Genomic DNA, 23,085 nt, shown 5'->3' on the forward strand with positions numbered 1-23,085 from the left:
GGCCGAGCGGTTCTAGGCACTACAGTCTGGAACCGCGCGACCGCTACGGTCGCAGGTTCGAATTCTGCCTCGGGCATGGATGTGTGTGATGTCCTTAGGTTAGTTAGGTTTAAGTAGTTCCAGGGGACTGATGACCTCAGAAGTTAAGTCCCATAGTGCTCAGAGCCACTTGAACCATTTTGAACATCATATGTTTCTTGAGGAAGGAGTTGAAGGTAACGGTGTAATTACGTAAACTTCATGTCAAGATTTTTTCCCATCAGACAATCTTTACTTGTGAGACACTTCAGACCAACAGAAAAACATTACAGTGCTGTGCGGTCGATACGAAGAGTACATCAGTGGTGCGAATCGATTACTGGAAAATAAAATCCGGGAGAGATCCGGTGTTCCGCGCTCGGTCCAGAAAGCACAGCACAGGCGAGGTCGGCAAACACAAATAAAAGCGTACGGCGCGGCTGCCCCGCGCCCGTGTCCTACGCCGGGTGGTGGCAACCGGAAGTGACGCAGGCCTGGGAACGGCTTGTTGCTCCCCGCCCGGCGGAGGCCACGCCCGAAGGGCAGTCGCGCCGTCTCCTCCTATTTGCGTCCGCCGACGTCTCCCCTGCCGCGTTTTTTGAAACGAGTGGGCACTCCGGGTCTGTCCCGGATTTTATTTTCCAGTAATCCCTCCCGGCCGAGCTCTCGCAGAATCATCTCTGTGGTGGTTCGTTACGTCACTCTATCGTGCGCCGCTGTCGTTGTTTCTTGTATCATCTGAAACAGGAGAAAAAATAGAGTTTTACCCAGCATTATAACAGTTTATAAACAGTCGATAAAACTTGCCAAAAGCCTTAACAATAATCTGAAATATTTATAACAAGATGACGCTATCGTTTACTGTCTAGTAAAATTAGATAAAAAACAATTACAAAACAATCTGCAAAAAGTGGTAATTCGCCGTGACCAATTAAAGGTGTAAGTTTCTCCACGCTAGTACTAAAACAAATTCTGTTTAAATCAGCTGCTACTAAAAATCAAGAAATATAAAGGTTGTCGGTTTCAGGTAAGTTCAAATGGCTCTTGAGCACTGTGGGACTTAACATCTGAGGTCATCATCCCCGAGGCAGGATTCGAACTTGCGACCGTAGCAGTCACGCGGTTCCGGACTGAAGCGCCTAGAACCGCACGGCCACCGCGGCCAGCTTCAGGTAGGTACCTAAATATTACAGTTACGTACAATTTTAATTGAAATCGCCACATAGAAAATGTTTTGGGGAAGGGGAAACAAAAACTGTGTTTTACTGACAGAAGACTTACACTGTCTGTACACTTTAACGTGACCACTTGTCAAAAGACTGAATAATCACCTTTTGCAGCGCCACAGAGAGACGTTCAGAAAGAGAGTCAGTGATGTTCTGGAAGGCGCCGTCAGGGATGTACAGCCGTGCCCCGATCCAAATGGCCCCACAGATTCTCGATTGGATTTAAGTCCGGGGAGACTGGTGGCCAGTGAAGTACAGTAAACTCATTCCCGTGCTCTTCAGACTACGTATGTACACTGTGAGCTGTGTGGCATGTTGCATGGTCCTGCTGGTAGATGCCATCGTGATGGGGAAAACGGGTGGACATCGTCTTGATCCATTGTGCCTTCCAAAATCATGAAACCACCCAGGTGGAAGGAGTATATAGAGGGTCTATACAAGGGCGATGTACTTGAGGACAATATTATGGAAGTGGAAGAGGATGTAGATGAAGATGATATAGGAGATACGATACTGCGCGAAGAGTTTGACAGAGCACTGAAAGCCTGAGTCGAAACAAGGCCCCCGGAGTAGACAACATTCCATTAGAACTACTGACGGCCTTGGGAGAGCCAGTCATGACAAAACTCTACCATCTAGTGAGTAAGATGTATGAGACAGGCGAAATACCCTCAGATTTCCAGAAGAATATAATAATTCCAATCCCTGAAACACGTATGTAACGCAGCAGCGATGGCGAGGCATTGTAGCATCTGTGACCAGAGAGTATGCGCTTGACCGCGCGAGTGTTGCGAGCGGTTCTCAGTGTGTTGGTAGTCAGTCGTTGCGAGTCTGTCAGTTCAGTCGTTGCGAGTCTGTAGCTCTGTCTAGTTGAGAGCAGAACTCAGTCTGTAGTCGTCATGCAGAGCGGTCGGTCAGTAGTAGCAGCCCAGTGCGGTTGTGTGATGTAGGCGGTCGGCAACACTGGTCAAGATGAGGAATAAGGTATACTGTTAATTAATATAATCATTAGATAATGAAAATTTTATTTATTGTAATTATTCTCCAACAAGTCTCCCAATAATAATTTTTTTTATTTCAAAAGCATTTTCTCAAAAATTTAATTTTTTATTGAACTCAAGATTTCGTTGCACTTCCCATTTCATTCCACTTCTTTTGAAGAAAAATTCCACTAAAATCACAAAAAAAAGAGAGAATATTATTATTTGCAATGCAGTTCCTCCAAGCGGTGCGCAACAACAAGAGCAGATATGTGACATCCATTTATTCTGAGGTAAGACTTTAATTCTGATTGTTTTACACAGGGCCAAAGACCGATATTTCGGTTTAATTAAATTTTCTTATCACTGAATGGACTTTAATTTTTCATGAGGAATTTATATTTGAGTCAGATTGCGAATTTCACATTTTTGTTGCCATTGTCAGTACATTTCATTGTGGGCAGGTTACGCATAGAGCCATGTCCATCAGCATTTCTAATTAGTATCGTCCTTTTCTTTTAAAATTTTTGTAGGGAGGTTACACTTGGCTCCCCATTTCTATTAAGTATTGTCTATTTTCTTTCTTTTAAAATTGCGGTGGGGAGGTTACACTTGGCGACACCCAGTCCAGGATCGTATTTCGTTGAGAGTCTTTTGAGCGACAGTCAGATATCTGCTCTTATTTGCTTAAGTATAATTAGGATTTGGCGCTACGCTTTTATTAACTTGTGACTTTCTTTCTACAGGTCAACGACAATTTGTTGCTCTGTTGTATTTGTGTGTTGCTTTTGCATTGTGCTCATTTGTTTTGTGAATAATTGTGACTATTGCAAAAATGCCGCGAAAGACTGTGAATAGTGTATCGCGAGGTATTATGAACGAAATTACCGACTTAAACAGCGTGACCGATAGTAATTGTGACAATCCTGCGTTCACTAACAATCAGTGCATTCCAACCACTAGTGATGACTTTTACCCTCATAATGAACAAACGAACTCAATTGTCTCGTCTGTTAATTTGACGACAATTGATGACGCAGAACGCTATATTGTAATGAGCGCTGCCCAGCCTAACACACCCGGTTTGAAAAATTCTCGTGACGAACAGACAAATTTGTCTAATGAAAGTGGTCAGTGTACCGAAAATACGACGGACTCGAGTGAGAAACGTTTTTGTAAATTACAGAATGACCAAATGGTCACGCAAAACAAGACAATTTCAGATACACCATCAAACAGTACTGAGAATAAAGTAGGTAATGTTACTTTGGATCAATTTAGGGCAATAATGCTACAGTTTAGGAACGAACTTATTGAAGATTTCAAACAGCAGAAGGAAATGATGATTAATTATTTCAAACAACTAAATGAAAGTGTCGACAACCATTACAAACAACCTAGCGAAACAATTAATGAAAGTTTCAAACTGACGAACGAAAAACAAGACAACCTTAACGAACGGAGCAGACAAGTTAGTGAAGAGAATACAGCTATTACCGTGCAATGCCAGGACGTTAAAGAACAATTACGTGAGGATACTGAGGCTTGTGCTAAAAACAGTAATAAAGAAGTTGGCACTGTTGCACAAGAATTAAATATCACACGTGTAGGCACAACAGAATCACATAAAGACAACATTAATGCAGTCACTGAACAATGTTCAGCAAACGCAACACTGATACACGAAATTAATGCAGTCAATAAACGATGCCCTAAAAACGAAGTACAGATTCGCGACGAAATTAATTTAGAGTCAGTGGAAGTTTCACACACTCCGAATACGGAAGCTGGCGAGAAATTTGCACGACAGATCAACCAAATCGACAAAAGTGTTACAGTAACAGAGTTGAAAACTATTTCAGTCACCAATACGTCACAGAATCCGCCACGTTGCGAGCATTTGTCTGACTCACGCAGCGTGTATAATGTGAACAATTTACAGAGACTACGCGACTTAAAATCCGAAAAGCCACGCGACTTAAAATCTGAAAAGCTACGCAACTTGAAATCCGAAATCACACAGACAAACAGACTTTCACACAAACCTGAACGTATTATCAAACTAAGTGACGAGAACGTAGATTTCGAGCAATTTGCATTTGTAAGAAAATCTAAGGAATTTAATAATGACAGCGTACAGGTACACGCTTTGCACTGTATACGACAATTTACCTTTGTACTTTCAACGCTATTACCTGTAATGCAGAAACTAGCTTTGAACCAGATGCGACAATTTGCTATTGCATTTTCATCAGCATTGCCTGTAATGAGGAAATTTGAATTAGCACGGATACAACAATTTGCCTTTGGAATTTTACCGCCATTTCCTGCAACGCAAAAGCTAAAATTGATTTGCAGTGCGTAATTGACCTCAGGGGATTCATTACGCTTTAATGAATATGTGCCGTAGCGAGCATAGGGCCCCGAGCTGTAGTAGTGCTGTTTCATCTTTAGTTTTCTGCACTGCTGCCTTCTCTTCTACTATCCTTTATATCTATCAAAACTGCTCTTTAACTATTGCTCTATCTAGTATTAAGAAACGAGTAATGAAAACCCGATATGACAAATATTTTACCGAATGTGACAATTTTCAGTAGGCACTCCCGTAATGACAACTACCACCGTAATTTTAATAACGGATAAAATCGTAATCATCAGTATGTATAAAATTTTGAGCAATCGGAACCACATTTTTGTAACAATAGACGTTTTCCACCACAATAGCATGAAAGTCAGCCGCTTAGCATATCTAACCAACAATGCAGTCTGCAAGGTCAACCAAACTTTAATGTTTCGCCGCGTGCACGTATAGTCCCAGCTCCAACAAATGGTAACGCATGGCAGCAAAGAAACAACTACGTACAGACAACACACTATTTCAACTCGTATCGCAATGCGCCGTGTAGAAATTACTATCATGACAGACGTAAAAAAAAATGATGAGCACAATTTTCAGCGTACATTTAATAACAATCGATCTTATGAGCAGCAACAACACCAGCAACAACATATTGTGATGAATGAAACAGACAATAGGTGTCATCTATAGCGTAATACGTCAGTAAGAAATAACAGAGCAGTTCATATAGTGGATATGCCACAACATTCTCCCGTAAATAATAACACATACGATAGATTTTCACCAGACACAGTTCAGGTTTTATATTACAGTAACGCAAACATTACTTTTGACACGCAGAATTTTGCTCACGAGAATGTTATTTGAAAAATGCTCTGTTGAATGCTCCACTCTTATCGCACCCAGATCTTACTAGAAATTTTTCCATTGCTACCGACAGTTCCAACACCGCTTTAGGCGTACACATTTTCCAGGAAATTGAAGAAGATGGTTCTACAGTAATTAAAAACATCGCATTTGCAAGCCGTATTCTGTCACCTGCTGAACGAAACTATTCTGTTACAGAACTTGAAACATTATGTGTTGTATGGGCTTTTATGAGATTTCGGCACTTTCTTTATGGCAGACATACCACCGTTTACACAGACCACAGAGCGATACAATTTTTACTTTCGGCCAAATTCACGCATGATAGATTAAGCAGATGGAAACTTTACTTACAAGAATTTAATTTTACAATAGTTCACATTCCCGGTACACAAAATGTTATAGCAGACGCACTATCGCGTTCTCTCGGCAACAATCAGCAAGACGTAGCAACCAACTTCTGCAAAACAAATTTCAGTGTCATGTACATTCAGCAAGTCGCATTTGAAAACTTTATTTCATCGTCATTACAGGACATAGCACAAGAACAAAACAAAGACAATGTGTGGAAAGAAATTAAACAGCTTTGGCAAGATAAGAATAATGTTACGATTAGAAACCACTACACTGTACGCAATGACATTCTGTTTCGCCGCTCTCATCCTGACAGCAACAATTGGTTATTATGCATTCCTGACGAACTGGTTAACAAACTAATTTGGTACACTCATTTAAGTTACGCACATTACGGAGCAAGAAAATGTTTTCTTATACTGAGACAGAACTGTTATTTTGCCAACATGGAGAAACGTATACGACGAGTTTTAGCGTCTTGTAAAATTTGCCAGAAAGCTAAATCAGACACCATTTCACATATTCCTCCTTTATATCCCATTATACCTGTTAAATTAAGACACATGGCCGCAGTAGATATTTTTGGTCCGATTCCCAGAACTAACAGAGGTTTTTGCTACATTTTTGTCGCTGTTGAGCTCACTTCAAAATTTGTTACTTTCACTCCATTACGCAAAGCTACTGCTAAAACTGTTTCGAAAGCATTTGTAAAACATTTTCTATTTCATGTAGGGCATGTAATGAAAGTAATTTCTGACAATGGATCTCAATTTCGTAGTAGCGTATGGACACGCATGTTACGAGCCAGAAACATTTCTCCGATTTATATATCCAAGTACCATGCTTCTTCGAACCCCTGTGAAAGATTAATGAAGGAAATTGGTAAACTGTGTAGAATATACTGCCACAAAAGACATATTGATTGGGATACACACATACTCTCATTCCAAGATGTAATTAATTCCATTCCAAATGAATCCACTATGCTATCTCCGTCTGTTATACTGAAAAACGTTGAACCACCGAACAAAATTAAAGAATTAATAGAATTTCCCAAAAGTCGTCGCCTACGACACCACGAAATAATTGACATTGCGCTGAACAACATCAAACGTGCCGCAGAGCGCCGGAGAAGACAGCAAAAACAGGTTTGTACACGCCGCGACTTTCACGTTGGACAGAAGATACTAGTACGTTCACACTATTTATCCAGCAAATTAAAAGGTAAGTGCAGTAAATTTGAACTTCTATACGCAGGTCCATATCGGATTCGCAGCATTCCTCACCCCAATGTTGTACACGTCGAAACTTTGAGAACCAGAAAATCGAAAGGCAATCACCATATCTCAAACATTAAACCGTTTATTGAGTGAAACCACTGTATGATTCAACACACTATGATGCCATTTACTAATGCAATTATTTCACGTGACTAATTACTGATGATTATCGTATTTTTTCTTGGCAAGTGCCCGGCAAGGTAGGGTTAGCAGGTCGCTTTTCTTGTCGTTACACATCAGACCGTGCATATTTTTCCAAATGAACTTACGTATTTTATGAACAATTATGCAATTCTATGTAATGACGTATTAATTTTATCAAATTCTCTCTCCATTAAAGTCTTTAATTCTCGCCTCGATTAACTACACTACATACAAGCTGAACACAACGAACGTCACATTTTGTCTTTTTATGTACGATTGTATTCCAGTTTTGTTTATATGCACTGTGAAATAATTAAGATATAACACACACCAGTCGACTTTGACATTTTTTTTTTTTTTTTGCCCTATGATATCTCAACATCGTGACTGTTTTACATTTTTCCTTTTGCTACTGCATTGTATTATTCTGTGTACATTTTTTCGCATCCGAACACTGTCAATGTCTTGGACATATTACGTTTTCTGTCATGTTATGCTGTAGGGTTAATTATGTTACCATAAACCAGTCATTATCTAGAGGGTATATGATTTAAATGCAGGACATTAATCTTTGTTCATCAATTTCAGAAAGGAATGATGATTCTAAGAAATAAATTTAACATAAATGGGAATTTCACCTACGGAATAAACGAAAGGAGATGCAATAACTTTATGAGGAAGAGTAAAGGGATCAGGATTAACAAGCATTAACAAGACTATACTATACTCATCACAGAATAGCAGTCTTAACTAATTTTTTCTTTCAGAATACAAGGTGATTGATGCAGGCTGTCAGACTGAACTACACATCTTAGTTTTAGTGATGAAATATGCTAGAGATAAGGAATAGTTATGAAATGAGTAATGAAGTGATTTTTTGCAGATGATAATGAATACTGATGAATAATGATGAAGGATATGGTATTATGAATAATGAAGTTTTTCTTTACAGGTGATGATAATGGTGAGGTTATGATGATATGGATAATGAAGTTTTTTTTCTTTACAGATGAGGATAATGTTGAAGTAATGTATTTATGCTACGTAGTTATTTAAGTATTTGTTGCAGTTTGCTTTGACAGCAGGTGTTACATTGCATAGTAGGATGACTGAAAGTTTTGGAAAGGACAGCTATGGAACACATTTTATACACACTTCACTGCCTGTTAATTCGAAGTTCACTACTTTTCAGCATAGTGTGCGTTTCTTCTTTCAGGTCAATAATCCGTTTTTGTATTTTTTTTTCCAGGAGAAGTTTTTCATGACACTTACTAAACCTGTTACTTATTATACCTGTTCTAGTACTTGCATTTTTATATTTTTTACCCATTTGTGTTTATCATTTATAAATGTGATCACATGTACTGCCTTGTTACATAATCTTGCTACAGCTGACTCATGACGAATGACGTTACCTATCCTCATTTGCAGCAATAGGTCAAAAGCAAAAAGTATTATGCCTCAGCAATTAATTATCGATCCCAACGCAATGCATTGCTACCAAAAAAATGTATTACCAGTCCCACATAATGTCACTAGTTTATGATAATTCTGAATAATACTGATCAACACTGAATAGCATGTCACTTGAGTAATGACCTCTTAATGAGACTATATTCAAAATAATGCTTTGTCACTAGCTAATAACTGCCACTGTTTGTTATAATGATACTACGTATAATGCCTGTGATTATTAATGATTTGACTGTAATTAACTGATTTTTAATAATGACTTCGTAATAACCTGAATAATACTGAATGATGATTCTATTCAATACTTGCTGGCCACTGAGTGCCAATAATTGTCACTTGAAGAATTGTGATTAATTATGCCATTGATTAGCTCTTGTTTCCAATGTTGATACTTTGTAACCAGAAAAGAATGTGACTGTTTAATAATGCTTTGTAATTAATTAAGGCTAATAATTCTTACTGTATTGAAATGACAAATGATTAATTAATTAACTGTAATTAGACAAATGATTAATTAACGACAAATGATTAATTAACTGTAATTAGACAAATGATTAATTAACTGTAATTAGACAAATGATTAATTAACGACAAATGATTAATTAACTGTAATTAGGAAAAGGCTAATGATTATTATTGGAATGACAAATGATTAATTAACTGTAATTAGGAGAAGGTTAATGATTCTTAATTATACTCTGTAACTGAAAGGAATGCGATTATTTCATAATGCTTTGTAACCAGGAAAAGAAGGCTACTGATTCTATGTAAAACAATCAATGAACATTTTTCTTGATTCTTAATTATACTCTGTAACTGAAAAGAATGCGATTATTTCATAATGCTTTGTAACCAGGAAAAGAAGGCTACTGATTCTATGTACAACAATTAATGAACATTTTTCTGTAATACTACATACTTGGTACAGAAATGTTCAATAACTGGGCTATGAATGCCACAAACTACTAATTAAGTCTGTAATTGTCAATATTATGTGACTTGATGTCCTTCACCTTATGAGCTAACTACCCTGAATTACTGCAATGTCCATTTGTCCTGTTTATCCTAGTGATCATGGAGCACTATATTTGGTTTTGCACTAATTCTACGTTGGTGTGCCTTGTAAGAGTGTGGTGTTGACACGACATGCTGTCCACCACCGTGAGCAATGAAGACGTTATTATGGTCCCACTGTTTGGTGTACCTAATGTACTGCCAAAATGAAAACATGGAACATTACTACGACAGTTCAGTGTCTTTGCTACACTGATAAATTCTGATGGGAAAAGATCTTCAAGTTGTGTCACTTGGTGTTGTACTTCTGTGGAAAGATATGGACTTTCAGAGCAGCTGTGTGCAATCTAAAGTGCTACAACCATGATGCAATCCTTCCCTTTCCTATCCTGATTCTTGTCACATAAAGAAAAAATTTTTTTTGGTAACATCATTTATGTTCATAGGTTATACATTTTTCGATTCGCTGAACTCCAATGCGAGTACACTTATGTCACTTGTCAACATAATATTTTTTGCCAGTCTGTTTATTTGTTCTGAATATGCTAAAGAATTTTTTCAGTGCCTGTGCACTTTATCTGTCAAAAAATTTGTACATACTTTTTTTCTGATTTGCTACTATGTTTAGTATTCACATTTTGTCTTTGTCTGATATATTTTGTACTTAGTGCGTGTGCACAACATTTAAATATTCTGTAAGTTGTAGAATTTTGTTAGTTAAAGAAAAATTTTGCCGCGCTTGGCAAGTCCAAATGACTCACCATCGCTGCCAAATTTTTGCCCCCCCAGTGGAGGGTTATGAAACACGTATGTAACGCAGCAGCGATGGCGAGGCATTGTAGCATCTGTGACCAGAGAGTATGCGCTTGACCGCGCGAGTGTTGCGAGCGGTTCTCAGTGTGTTGGTAGTCAGTCGTTGCGAGTCTGTCAGTTCAGTCGTTGCGAGTCTGTAGCTCTGTCTAGTTGAGAGCAGAACTCAGTCTGTAGTCGTCATGCAGAGCGGTCGGTCAGTAGTAGCAGCCCAGTGCGGTTGTGTGATGTAGGCGGTCGGCAACACTGGTCAAGATGAGGAATAAGGTATACTGTTAATTAATATAATCATTAGATAATGAAAATTTTATTTATTGTAATTATTCTCCAACAAGTCTCCCAATAATAATTTTTTTTATTTCAAAAGCATTTTCTCAAAAATTTAATTTTTTATTGAACTCAAGATTTCGTTGCACTTCCCATTTCATTCCACTTCTTTTGAAGAAAAATTCCACTAAAATCACAAAAAAAAAGAGAGAATATTATTATTTGCAATGCAGTTCCTCCAAGCGGTGCGCAACAACAAGAGCAGATATGTGACATCCATTTATTCTGAGGTAAGACTTTAATTCTGATTGTTTTACACAGGGCCAAAGACCGATATTTCGGTTTAATTAAATTTTCTTATCACTGAATGGACTTTAATTTTTCATGAGGAATTTATATTTGAGTCAGATTGCGAATTTCACATTTTTGTTGCCATTGTCAGTACATTTCATTGTGGGCAGGTTACGCATAGAGCCATGTCCATCAGCATTTCTAATTAGTATCGTCCTTTTCTTTTAAAATTTTTGTAGGGAGGTTACACTTGGCTCCCCATTTCTATTAAGTATTGTCTATTTTCTTTCTTTTAAAATTGCGGTGGGGAGGTTACATCCCAAAGAAAGCAGGTGTTGACAGATGTGAAAATTACCGAACTATCAGTTTAACAAGTCACAGCTGCAAAATACTAACGCGAATTTTTTATAGACGAATGGAAAAATTGGTAGAAGCCGACCTCGGGGAAGATCAGTTTGGATTCAGTAGAAATGTTTGAACACGCGAGGCAATACTGACCCTACGACTTATCTTAGAAGAAAGATTAAGGAAAGGCAAACCTACGTTTGTAGCATCTGTAGACTCAGAAAAAGCTTTTGACAATGTTGACTGGAATACTGTCTTTAAAATTCTGAAGATGGCAGGGGTAAAATACAGGAAGCGAAAGGCTATTTACAATTTGTACAGAAACCAGATGGCAGTTACAAGAGTCGAGGGGCATGAAAGAGAAGCAATGGTTGGGAAGGGAGTGAGACAGGGTTGTAACCTATCCCCGATGTTATTCAATCTGTATATTGAGCAAGCAGTAAAGGAAACAAAAGAAAAGTTCGGAGTTGGAATTAAAATCCATGGAGAAGAAATAAAAACTTTGAGGTTCGCCATTGACATTGTAATTCTGTCAGAGACAGCAAAGGACTTGGAAGAGCAGTTGAACGGAATGGACAGTGTCTTGAAAGGAGGATATAAGATGAACATTAACAAAAGCAAAACGAGGATAATGGAATGTAGTCGAATTAAGTCGGGTGATGCTGAGGGAATTAGATTAGGAAATGAGGCACTTAAAGTAGTAAAGGAGTTTTGCTATTTGGGGAGCAAAATAAGTGATGATGGTCGAAGTAGAGAGGATATAAAATGTAGACTGGCAATGGCAAGGAAAGCGTTTCTGAAGAAGAGAAATTTGTTAACATCGAGTATAGAATTAAGTGTCAGAAAGTCGTTTCTGAAAGTATTTGTATGGAGTGTAGCCATGTATGGAAGTGAAACATGGACGATAGATAGTTTGGACAAGAAGAGAATAGAGGCTTTCGAAATGTGGTGCTACAGAAGAATGCTGAAGATTAGATGGGTAGATCACATAACTGACGAGGGGGTATTGAATAGAATTGGGGAGAAGAGGAAGTTGTGGCACAACTTGACTAGAAGAAGGGATCGGTTGGCAGGGCATGTTCTGAGGCATCGAGGCATCACAAATTTAGCGTTGGAGGGCAGCGTGGAGGGTAAAAATCGTAGAGGGAGACCAAGTGATGAATACACTAAGCAGATTCAGAAGGATGTACTGGGAGACGAAGAAGCTTGCACAGGATAGAGTAGCATAGAGAGCTGCATCAAACCAGTCTGAGGACTGCAGACCACAACAACAACAACACCCAGGGCATGCCAAGAAAACATTTCCCAGACGATAACGCTCCCTTCTCCAGCCTGGACCCTTCCGACGATTGTTGCAGGGTGCTTGTTTTCAGACGTTTCACGCCGTACACACCAATGGTAATCTGCCGTCTGATAAGGACACCTGTCGCCACTCAGTGGACCGCCGGTTCCGGTACTGGCCCGAAAATTTCAGGCTTCATTGCCAATGAACAGTAATTACACTACTGGCCATTAAAATTGCCACACCAAGAAGAAATGCAGATGATAAACGGGTGTCCATTGGACAAATATACTATACTAGAACTGACGTGTGATTACGTTTTCACGCAATGTGGGTGCATAGATCCTGAGAAATCATTACCTAGAACAACCACCTATGCCCCTAATAACGGCCTTGATACGCCTGCGCATTGAGTCAAACAGAGCTTGGATGGCGTGTAAAGGTACAGCTGCCCATGCAGCTTCAACACAGTTCATCAGGAGTAGTGACTGGCGTATTGTGACGAGCCAGTTGTTCGGCCACCATTGACCAGACGTTTTGAATTGGTGAGATATCTGGAGAATGTGCTGGTCAGGGCAGCAGTCGAACATTTACTATATCCAGAAAGGCCCGTACAGGACCTGCAGCATGCCGTTGTGCATTATCCTGCTGAAATGTAGGGTTTCGCAGGGATCGAATGAAGGGTAGAGCCACTGGTCGTAACACATCTGAAATGTAACATCCACTGTTCAAAGTGCCGTCAATGCGAACAAGAGGTGACCGAGACGTGTAGCCAATGGCACCCCATACCATCACGCTGGGTGATACGCCAGTATGGCGACGACGAATACACGCTTCCAATGTGCGTTCACCGCGATGTCGCCAAACACGGATGCGACCACGATGATGCTGTAAACAGAACCTGGATTCATCCGAAAAAACGACCTTTTGCCATTCGTCACCCAGGTTCGTCGTTGAGTATACCATCGCAGGCGTTCCTGTCTGTGATGCAGCGTCAAGAGTAACCGCAGCCATGGTCTCCGAGCTGATAGTCCATGCTGCTGCAAACGTCGTCGAACTGTTCGTGCGGATGGTTTTTGTCTTGACTCAGGGATCGAGACGTGGCAGCACGATCCGTTACAGCTATTCGGATAAGATGCCTGTCATCTCGACTGCTAGTGATACGAGGCTGTTCGGATCCAGCACGGAGTTCCGTATTGCCCTCCTGAACCCACCGATTCTATATTCTGCTAACAGTCATTGGATCTGGTCCAACGCGAGCAGCAATGTCGCGATACGATAAATCGTAATCGCGATAGGCTACGATCCGTCCTTTATCAAAGTCGGAAACGTGATGGTACGACTTTCTTCTCCTTACACGAGGCATCACAACAACGTCTTACCAGGCAACGCCGGTCAACTGCTTTTTGTGTATGAGTAATCGGTTGTAAACTTTCCTCATGTCAGCACGTTGTAGGTGTCGCGACCGGCGCCAACCTTGTGTGAATGCTCTGAAAAGCTAATCATTTGCATATCACGGCATCTTCTTCCTGTAGGCTAAATTTCGCGTCTGTAGCACGTCGTCTTCTTGGTGTAGCACTTATAATGGCCAGTAGTGTATCATGGGCGCGTGAACCAGGCGTCTTTTGCGAAGGCCCATACGCAGCAACGTTTGCTCAACGCTCGTTGAGAGACATTCTTAGTAGCCCAGTTGGAAGGGTCAGTTGCTTAACAGTTATATGCCTGTACGCATATCCGCAGCCGCCATTCACCCTGTCATCTATGGCCTGTGATGCATTACAGTTTCTTCTGAGTCGTTTTTGGATAGCGCTATTTTGCTATACACGATATACTTTAACCGCAGTGGCACGCGAACAATTTACATAACTAGCCGTTTCGGAGACGATTTCACCATTGGTCCTTCTGGACGTCAGATAAATCTATGTTTCCGCATTACGACCGTGACTGCGCTGTTTTCCAGATTCTCCAGCCATGCTTTATATACCGTCCACAGCCAGTGCTGGCACCTGCCGTCTGTGCCGTCTGCTAACAGTCATTGGATCTTGACCAACGCGAGCAGCAATGTCGCGATGCGATAAACCGCAATCGCGATAGGCTACAATAGGCGATACTTTACGTCGAACATAGACGATGGTCGCATTAATGTGACTGGATCCTGTAGAATGTATAACAAACATATTAAAGAGATTACACCTGTCTGTATTCTTCTGGTGTACTGCTATTGAGGATTGACAGAGGACATCAAAAAAGTTCAAAGAATGGTAGATCATTAAACGGGATAGAGATTGCCAAGGATACAATACGAAGTTGAGGTGGTAATCACTGAAAGAAAGTTGTTTTTTTTTTTTGTTTTGTTTTGCAGCAAGATCTTTTTTACGCAATTAAATTCATCAACTCTTCCTGAAAATGATAAAATACGAAGATTGTTCTGAAAGTAAGGAACGATCGGTCGTGAAATAGAAACCACAGTGAAAATCGAAACTGTTTTCTTTGTACACTTAGCTACACCTTCCAGGTACTTCTCTACGTAGTCGCCGCTCCGACTTAGACACTTGTCTGAGCGCTACACCAAATTACCAACACCATCGTCATAGAAGGCAGCCGCCTGTGCTCTCCGATAATTCTCTACGCTGGTCTATAGCGCGTAGCCTGTGCCCAAGTGTTGTCTTCGTATCCAGCGTTTCATGTAAAGAGAGATGATACTCAGGACGAGCCAATTAGGGCTGGGTTGTGGGTGATCGAACACTTCCCATCGAAAAGGCTGCAGGAGCGTCTTCACTGCGCCTGCAGAGTGCGGCTGAGAATTGCCAGTGGGCTGCATTCATTAAGGCGAAGCCTCTCAGCGGGACCTCCTACTTGGCGGGAGACATTGTTGTTCTAGGCACCTTTACTCGCTCACAGTGCGGTCACAACTGAAAAGAGCATCTTGATGCGATCGACGGACATACTAGAGACACTGCCCAAAATATCTGCGAAAAGTCTTGTCGGATTTTCACAGTGGTTTCCTTTTAGCGACTGATAGTTCCTCACTTTCCAAATGGCCCTTGTATGTAGTAGATAGCCACTTACATGGGCAGAAATGACCATCCAAATGAAATAAAAGACTTCAGAGCTCTAACAGAAAGGTGTTCATTTTTCTCATATGATATTCGAGAGTGGAATAGTAGAGAAGATGTTAGGAAGTGTTCGCAAGCTCAGCCAAGCACGAATGTGTGAACTGGAGAGCTATCTTGTTGGTGTAGATGTAGATGTAGATATCACTTTCCCCAAAACAACGCTACTAGTAACCAATCCTTCCAGAAACACTCTACGCAGTTGTGACATCATTAACCACGAATGTCAATCTCATCGGAAAAATGGTACAACAGATACTGTGGAAAGTATTTCAATCAAATGTTCAAGACGGTATTTGAAGACTCAAAATTTCAGAATAATTGTTTACCCTGACGGAATGATTTAGTTTCATTGCAGAGAAAAGAAAGCTGAAGTTTTATGGACATTTAGCATGAATGGGCTACTGACTGTTAATCAAGAATGTCTCCAACGTCATAAACGAAATCCAAGAAACTGAAGTACGTCGGCTAGTCGACTCCCAAAGAGGGTCAACAGGAAGTCACCTTTAGCCCACTGGCAACAACATGGATGAAATACAGACAGAAGGTCAGATTTCACAAGTTCGTGTCCAAACAGCTAACAGAAAGAAGTCTATAACTAAAGCATACATGGACATTAGGACTTCGACAGACACTTAGTGACAAGAAGAAGAAATTGCAGAAAGAAGAACAAGAAGACTCACGCTTCATCGGATTTTCACTGTCGTTTCCATTTCGCACCCGAAAAGCCGTCGTATCTATGTGTATTCATCTTAAACGTTTCTGTACTATCGTATTTTTCCTGCTGATGAGGTCATAGGTCAAATTAAGTCCCAATATGAAATCACTTTAAGCAATTTAACAAAAAATAACGGCTTATGGTGGTCTCTGAAAAACCAGTTTATAAATTTTAGCGAGGTCACTCAGTCGAGTAGCAACCAACATGGTTATAAATTGACGTAGTTGACTTAAGGAATTCCTCTCTGTAGGAATCTAAAACGTTGTTTGAAGGGGCTTAAAATGAGCATAAACATGAAATTAGGTTTTTACTTTGGTAGAAATGCTGTGGTACGCTGCACCACATGTTTCTTTCAATATCTTTATCATGAAAAAATAAATAAAAATGTACATAATGCGCAGCATTGCAACGGAATACTTGTGGCTAGCAAACATACACAGATTCGAAGAGTATACTAAGTTTCGAAAGCAACACCTTTAAGACAAGCAATCCGAAAGTCACTGATGAAAATAAAAAGGTATCAACAATCGAATATCCTTTTAGGACAGATTTTTTATCCTTCTTTGTATGTTATTATCTACAAACTGTCATCAGCCGATAGACAGAGACAAAGATTTGACAAAAGAAGTAATCCTACTAACGGAAGTGAGAGGAATGTAAGGAGATACCTAGCAAGAAAGAGATGCCTGGAAAAGTGGAAGCGAATAATACGGCTGATAAGAGGGCACCAAACTCGAAAAATTAATCTAGTCCAGGAGATTCATTAACAAGCTTATCTAATTGGTTTCGTCTACGTTTTTGATGATGATAATGATGTTTATTTGAGCACATGGCAGCCAGGGTTGTAAGACTAGCAATGAAATTTTTTGTGAAACGAGAGTGATTAAGTCGTAAAACAACAATAATTAAAATGTAACAGTACCCCAAAAACAACTATCAATCTCACACACACACACACACACTCACACAGCCACACACAAACACGCACACACACGCACATTCCACACAAAAATACTAGAATCATGTTTATAATGAGTTCTGAAAGAGAAATTCATTGGAACGATCTAATATTGTGCTATAGGTAAGTGCAGTTGGCTGATGTTTGAATTAAAATTGGAGGCTCCAGCTGTTCTGCAACACACCAAAACCTCCAGCCTAAAAGCTTAGGCTGGAGTTCAGGTACTACATAAATTTTAAATTTTTTACCACATTCGTCATCAATGAAAAATAGAGGGCAGATTCCACCTTGCATTTTCTTCTGTCCTCTCATCAAAAAGTAAGATGCAGCAGTTAAAGTGTAGTGTTCAGTTATTTTTGCACCACAGGCATCATAGATTAGAGGGGTCCTTCCACTGGAGTGTGAGAACGTGTAATCCATGGTAAGAAAGTTCGCTTCACTGAGCATAGTGTACTGTCATTCACGGTGTAACGTGGCAATGTCACTTTGATTTTTGTGAGTTACTCTCCCCAATCACAATTTTTAAAGAAGTTTTATCATTACGCAATACCACATTCCACAATGTGGTATGTAAGAGTTTGAATGTTGCTTGGAGATTTTATGGCTTATCAGCTGTATGCTTGCTGTTTGCTGTTACGCTTTCGAGAAATCTGCAACAATATTGTCAAGGCGCTAGGTAAGTGGATATTTTGATTAAGACCAGAGAATCGTTTTACTTCAGTTGCGCATTTAATATGAAGACAAGCTGTACTCAGATCAGTTACAGCTACCGTTAGCAGAGCCTGTTCTGTTGATGGTGCGAATGGAGCGGTCTACTGCCTGTCGAATCTCTGGCACAGTTCTGAAGCGAATCCCACGAAGTGCTTCCTTCATCTTCGGAATCAAATCAAAGTTACAAGGACGTAAGTCCGGGGAGTATGGTGGATGGTACAGTACTTCCCAGTCCAATCGACCGAACAGAGCAGCCACAGCTTGCGGTGTGTCCGCCCGCGCACTATAGTGCAAAAGGATGGGTGGGTTGCGCAGAAAGGGTCGCCGATTCTTTCGCAAAGCTGGTCGCAGGTAGTAATACTGTGCATTGACGGTCTGCCGTGGAGGAACGTAATGCGTTAGAATAACACCGTCACAGTCGTACACGAGAATCACCATAACATTCACGATCCTGGGGCTCTGACGCACTTTTAGACTTTCGCAGCGACCCATAATGGCGCCATTCGTTGGATTGGGGTTTCAGTTTTGGCTCGTATGATGTGGCCCATGTCTCATCCAGTACTGCGATACCGCGTGAGACAGCCTCTCCTTCGCGCTCATAGCGCTCCAAGGGCGTCTGAGCAGCGTCGTAACGCATCTATTTCTGCATTTCCGTCAAGCCATGCGGAACCCAACATGATGCAATTTTTTGCATGCCCAGGCGTTCCTTCAGGATACGAAGCGCAGTCGTATGGGTTAATCCGGTTTCGTGTGCGAGCTCACGAATCGTATGACGTCGGTCACTGTCCACTAACGCGGCCACAGCATGCACTTCTTCTTCAGAGACGCTAGGACGACCTGCCCGATGCATGTCTGTCACAGTTTGCCGACCTTCGTTGAAGGCTTTTACCCAACGTGCCACTGTCCTGTACGGCAATGACGATTCCCCGCACGCCTCTTGAAGACCTTGATGCCACTGTCTTGATCCAATTCCGTTGTTCCTGTTTCGAAAACATAGTGACACCGTTAAGTTAGACAGCTCGCTCACAAGTGACTGTGTTTCCCTCGATTGTGCGCACGTCGGTGACTTGGGACGGGAGAGTCCATTTGCTCGGAGGTAAGGTAGGTATGTCAACAACGCGTGCTATCAGCGACAATAGTAGATTCCATAGCATTGTGTCTCCACAGCAGTGTTGCCACTATTTAAGTTCCAACCTACGTAATTCACTGTATCATGGACAAATTAGTAAAGGATCAATACTTTCTACGCTATCAAAACTGGGTCGCTCTGGCCATAGGTTGTTCTCGTACGGTCCCAAAATTTAGTATGTCTCAGAAGGATTCGACTATTTTTCTGACTGAACAGAATAAGGACAACCCTCCTCGGTACCTATTACAATAACGATATAAACAAGTCTACAGAATTCTAGTATGTATGGGTTCGATGAGTAGTCTAGTTCCTTACGAGTAAAATCGAAAAGAATAGTAAAGCCCTTGGTATACAGACACTGAGATGTCTTAAATGAACAAAGCAACTTCGGAAATAATTCACCTACAGTAGTTACCGAACCATGTTGGTATAAGCAGTACGTAATGCAGAGATCCATTGGTGAAAAAGTTGGCGTACTTGCTTGCTGATAAAATAACCACATTATATAGATATTTTCATAGTGCCGCAAGACGTCAACCTGATTAGCCACATATATCACATATCTTCTACCAAAAACCACATTATTGCAAGTGATGTTTTTAATTCGAAAAGAAGCAGAGACTTTCTGTCTTGGGTCTGTTTTATGATGCTGCTTTGTTGCCTGGATTATCAGCAGTAGTTGGTCAAAGCGATGACACACGAAAGCGTTCAGTAGGAGCGTGGGAAATAAGATTGGCCCAGACGCTCGGAGGAGCTCGTTAGAGTTTGCTCCTCTCCCGTTTGCTAGGTAGACAGTGACTGAAGTGGCAGCCGCTGTGCCAAAGGGGATTTTGGTAGCACGCTAGAGGCCAAGTTTTTTCAGTGATTTTCTGAGTTACTGAACTGGAACTCTACCTACGAGGTGGCAATTATGGGGCACTTATTTTTGAAACAGAGGGACCACTGAGTCATTTTACAAGAATTTTCAACAATTTTGAATAATGAAGCATTACGAACTAAGAAAAAATTAATGAGAAATTGCAGAAATGAGATTAAGGGTAAATTTGTCGTCGAAATTAGGGACCATGTAGTACACTCAGGAAAGGAACTCTGCTAAATTGGAAGCAAAAGGAGACATGTCGGCCGAAGCGAGGAGCATACGGAAAGCTGACTAGCATAGGCAAAGAGGGTATTCGTCGGAAAAAGAACTCAAGTAGTTTCAAACAGAAGTCTAAATTTCAGGAATAAATTGCTGACAGTGTACGTTTGGAGCAGAATAATGCGTGGAAATGACTCGTGGATTGTGGGAAAATCGGGAAAGAAGAGAAATGATCCATTTCAGACGCGGCTCTATAGAAAGATGTTAAAAATCAGGTGAACTGATGCGATAACAAATGAGGCGGTTCTCCGCAGAACCGGCGGAGGAAGGAACGTATGGAAAACACTGACAGGAAGAGGTGATAGAGTGGTAGTGTTTCTATGGTACTGTAGGGAGTTGAAAAAGTAAAAGGTAAAATCTGTTTGGGAAGACAGAGATTGAAATTCATCCAGCAAATAATTGAGGACGCAGAGTGAAAGTCTACTCTGACATGAAGAGCTTGGCCCATGAGAAGAAGTGGCGGCATGTCGACGAGTATTTTTAACGGTTATCGTTATCGTTAAGCAAGTCCTTATGTTCCCATAACTGGTACTCAACAATGGTTTTAAACATTTGGCCATCTGTAATTGGCGGTGGTCCGTTGTCGTGGCAAATAAAAATTTGATTCGGCATCCACAGTTGTTCATTAGAACACATTACAAGTGTCATTAAGCTAGTTGTTACAGATATTTTTCGTAGTCATACGTACTGCATCAAAGGTGAATTACAAACTATGCTGAATTTGTATTTATTGCGAATCTCTCGCCCTACGCAAAGCCCAAACAACTGGAAAAAAGCACAGGTGACTCCTATATGCAAGAAGAGTAAAAGAACAGACCCGTAAGATTACAGACCAATGTTATTAACATTGGTTTGCCGTAGAATTCTTCGTCATATTCTCACTTCGAATATAATAAATTTCCTTCCGACGGAAAAAACTTATGTCCACAAATTAGCACGGATTTAGAGAACGTCACTCGTGCAAAACTCAGCTTGCGCTTTTCTCACATGATATCCTGCAAACCATTGATGAAGGGCAACAGTCAGATTCCATGTTCCTTGATTTCCAGGATACATCTGACTCGACGCCCTACTGAAGGCTGTTGACGAAGGTAGGAGCACACGGAATAGGTTTCCAGGTGAGTGGCTCGAATACTTCTAGGGTTCTTACTCCCTATATACATACGAGGTCAGGCTGAAAAGCAATGTCTCCGAATTTTTATGTGAAATTTCTTAAGGCTCTTTAAATAAAACAAACATTATTAACATTCTGCACATTCATTCTTCATGTCTACATATTTATTTCTGAACATACTCACCCTGGAGACGAACATATTTCTACCAAAGAAAGACCAGTTTGTTAATACCGTCACTGCAGAATGATTGACTTTGTTGACGGAGTCACGACCTAACTTCTGCTCGCACGGCTTCAGCATTTCGAGTCTGAAGCTAGCCACGTGGTAGCCATAGGCTGTATCTATGAAAGGTTTCGTGCCTTGTCAGTTCAATAAAATCTTCACGAGTTTCTTGCTGCGTCAAATGGCAATGTGAGCATGTTGCATACGACCCCACCCCTTACTACTTTGAAAGTTACCGGCTCCCTAGCTACTATTGACACACATTTGATTTAAACTGATTTGTACACAGTTGGTTTAAATGCTACAGCTACGTGACAGAATAATTTAAAATATTACAGCTCTTTGCTGTCACTCTCTGAAATTAAACTGAATAAACTATGCTGATCAATCCGCAGAAAGAGTAAAGAATTATATGTATATCTGTCCGCATTAATATTCTTTAAACATGTTACTGTGTAAGTCACAGAGAAAAACGATTACCTGAAACACTCTGCATATCACTAGCGTCTATATTACGAATTGTGTCTTATGTTCTCAGTCAAATGTCTTGTTTTAACCTTGAAACTACATAACTGCATTCCATTTCTGAGGAGGCAATACAGATACGTTAATCTGATGTTGTCCATTATAGATGGTTTTTTGAAACCCTGAGATTGTGAAAACAATCGGTTTCCTTACAAATAACTTTCTGCTACCAGCCACGATTTTATTTTATTTATGCTTTATACTATGCGTTTCAGGCAATGATTCCTATTTTCAGTTGCGTATTTGAAACTTCCTGGCAGATTAAAACTATGTGCCGCACCGAGACTCGAACTCGGGACCTTTGCCTTTCGCGAGCAAGTGCTCTACCATCTGAACTACCCAGCACGACTCACGATCCATCCTCACAGCTTTAATTCCGTCAGTACCTCGTTTGCTACCTTCCAGTTGTGTATTTCTTTGTATTATGCCATTTTATCGTCATGTTTCGATCTGTGAGGTTCTGCTTTCTTTTGTTGACTTTACTGCAACATATAAAAAGCGCCCAATTTTTACTAGTTATCGATTTTTATGAAGTTAGTGGCGAAATTTGGAAGACCTACAGTTTTCTTATGGTCCATTTGTGCAGAGTCTCATACATGTTAAATATCACTCACAACTTTCAGTGCACAGTACACATAGAGAATAACTTACATAAACAAACAGCTACAAAGATTTTTTTAGTTGTAGTTGAGAGATATAATATTACAGATCCTCCACAGATATGATTGTGTGCCGAAGGTATTTAT

General features: G+C 40.4%; 1 protein-coding gene across 1 annotated transcript in view; it reads right to left on the bottom strand.

The window, feature by feature from the left end:
• Window positions 1-245: 245 nt before the first annotated feature.
• LOC124712000 (serine protease inhibitor 3-like) overlaps window positions 246-23,085 on the bottom strand; it is a 52,736-nt gene continuing 29,896 nt past the window's right edge. The window contains exon 3 of the mRNA XM_047242286.1: window positions 246-756. Within this exon, the coding sequence (XP_047098242.1) occupies window positions 722-756 (35 nt within the window). The 3' untranslated portion in view covers window positions 246-721. The remainder of the gene's footprint in view (window positions 757-23,085) is intronic.

This window comes from Schistocerca piceifrons, chromosome 8 (assembly GCF_021461385.2).
Source record: "Schistocerca piceifrons isolate TAMUIC-IGC-003096 chromosome 8, iqSchPice1.1, whole genome shotgun sequence".
Classification (NCBI taxonomy): Eukaryota; Metazoa; Arthropoda; class Insecta; order Orthoptera; family Acrididae; genus Schistocerca; species Schistocerca piceifrons.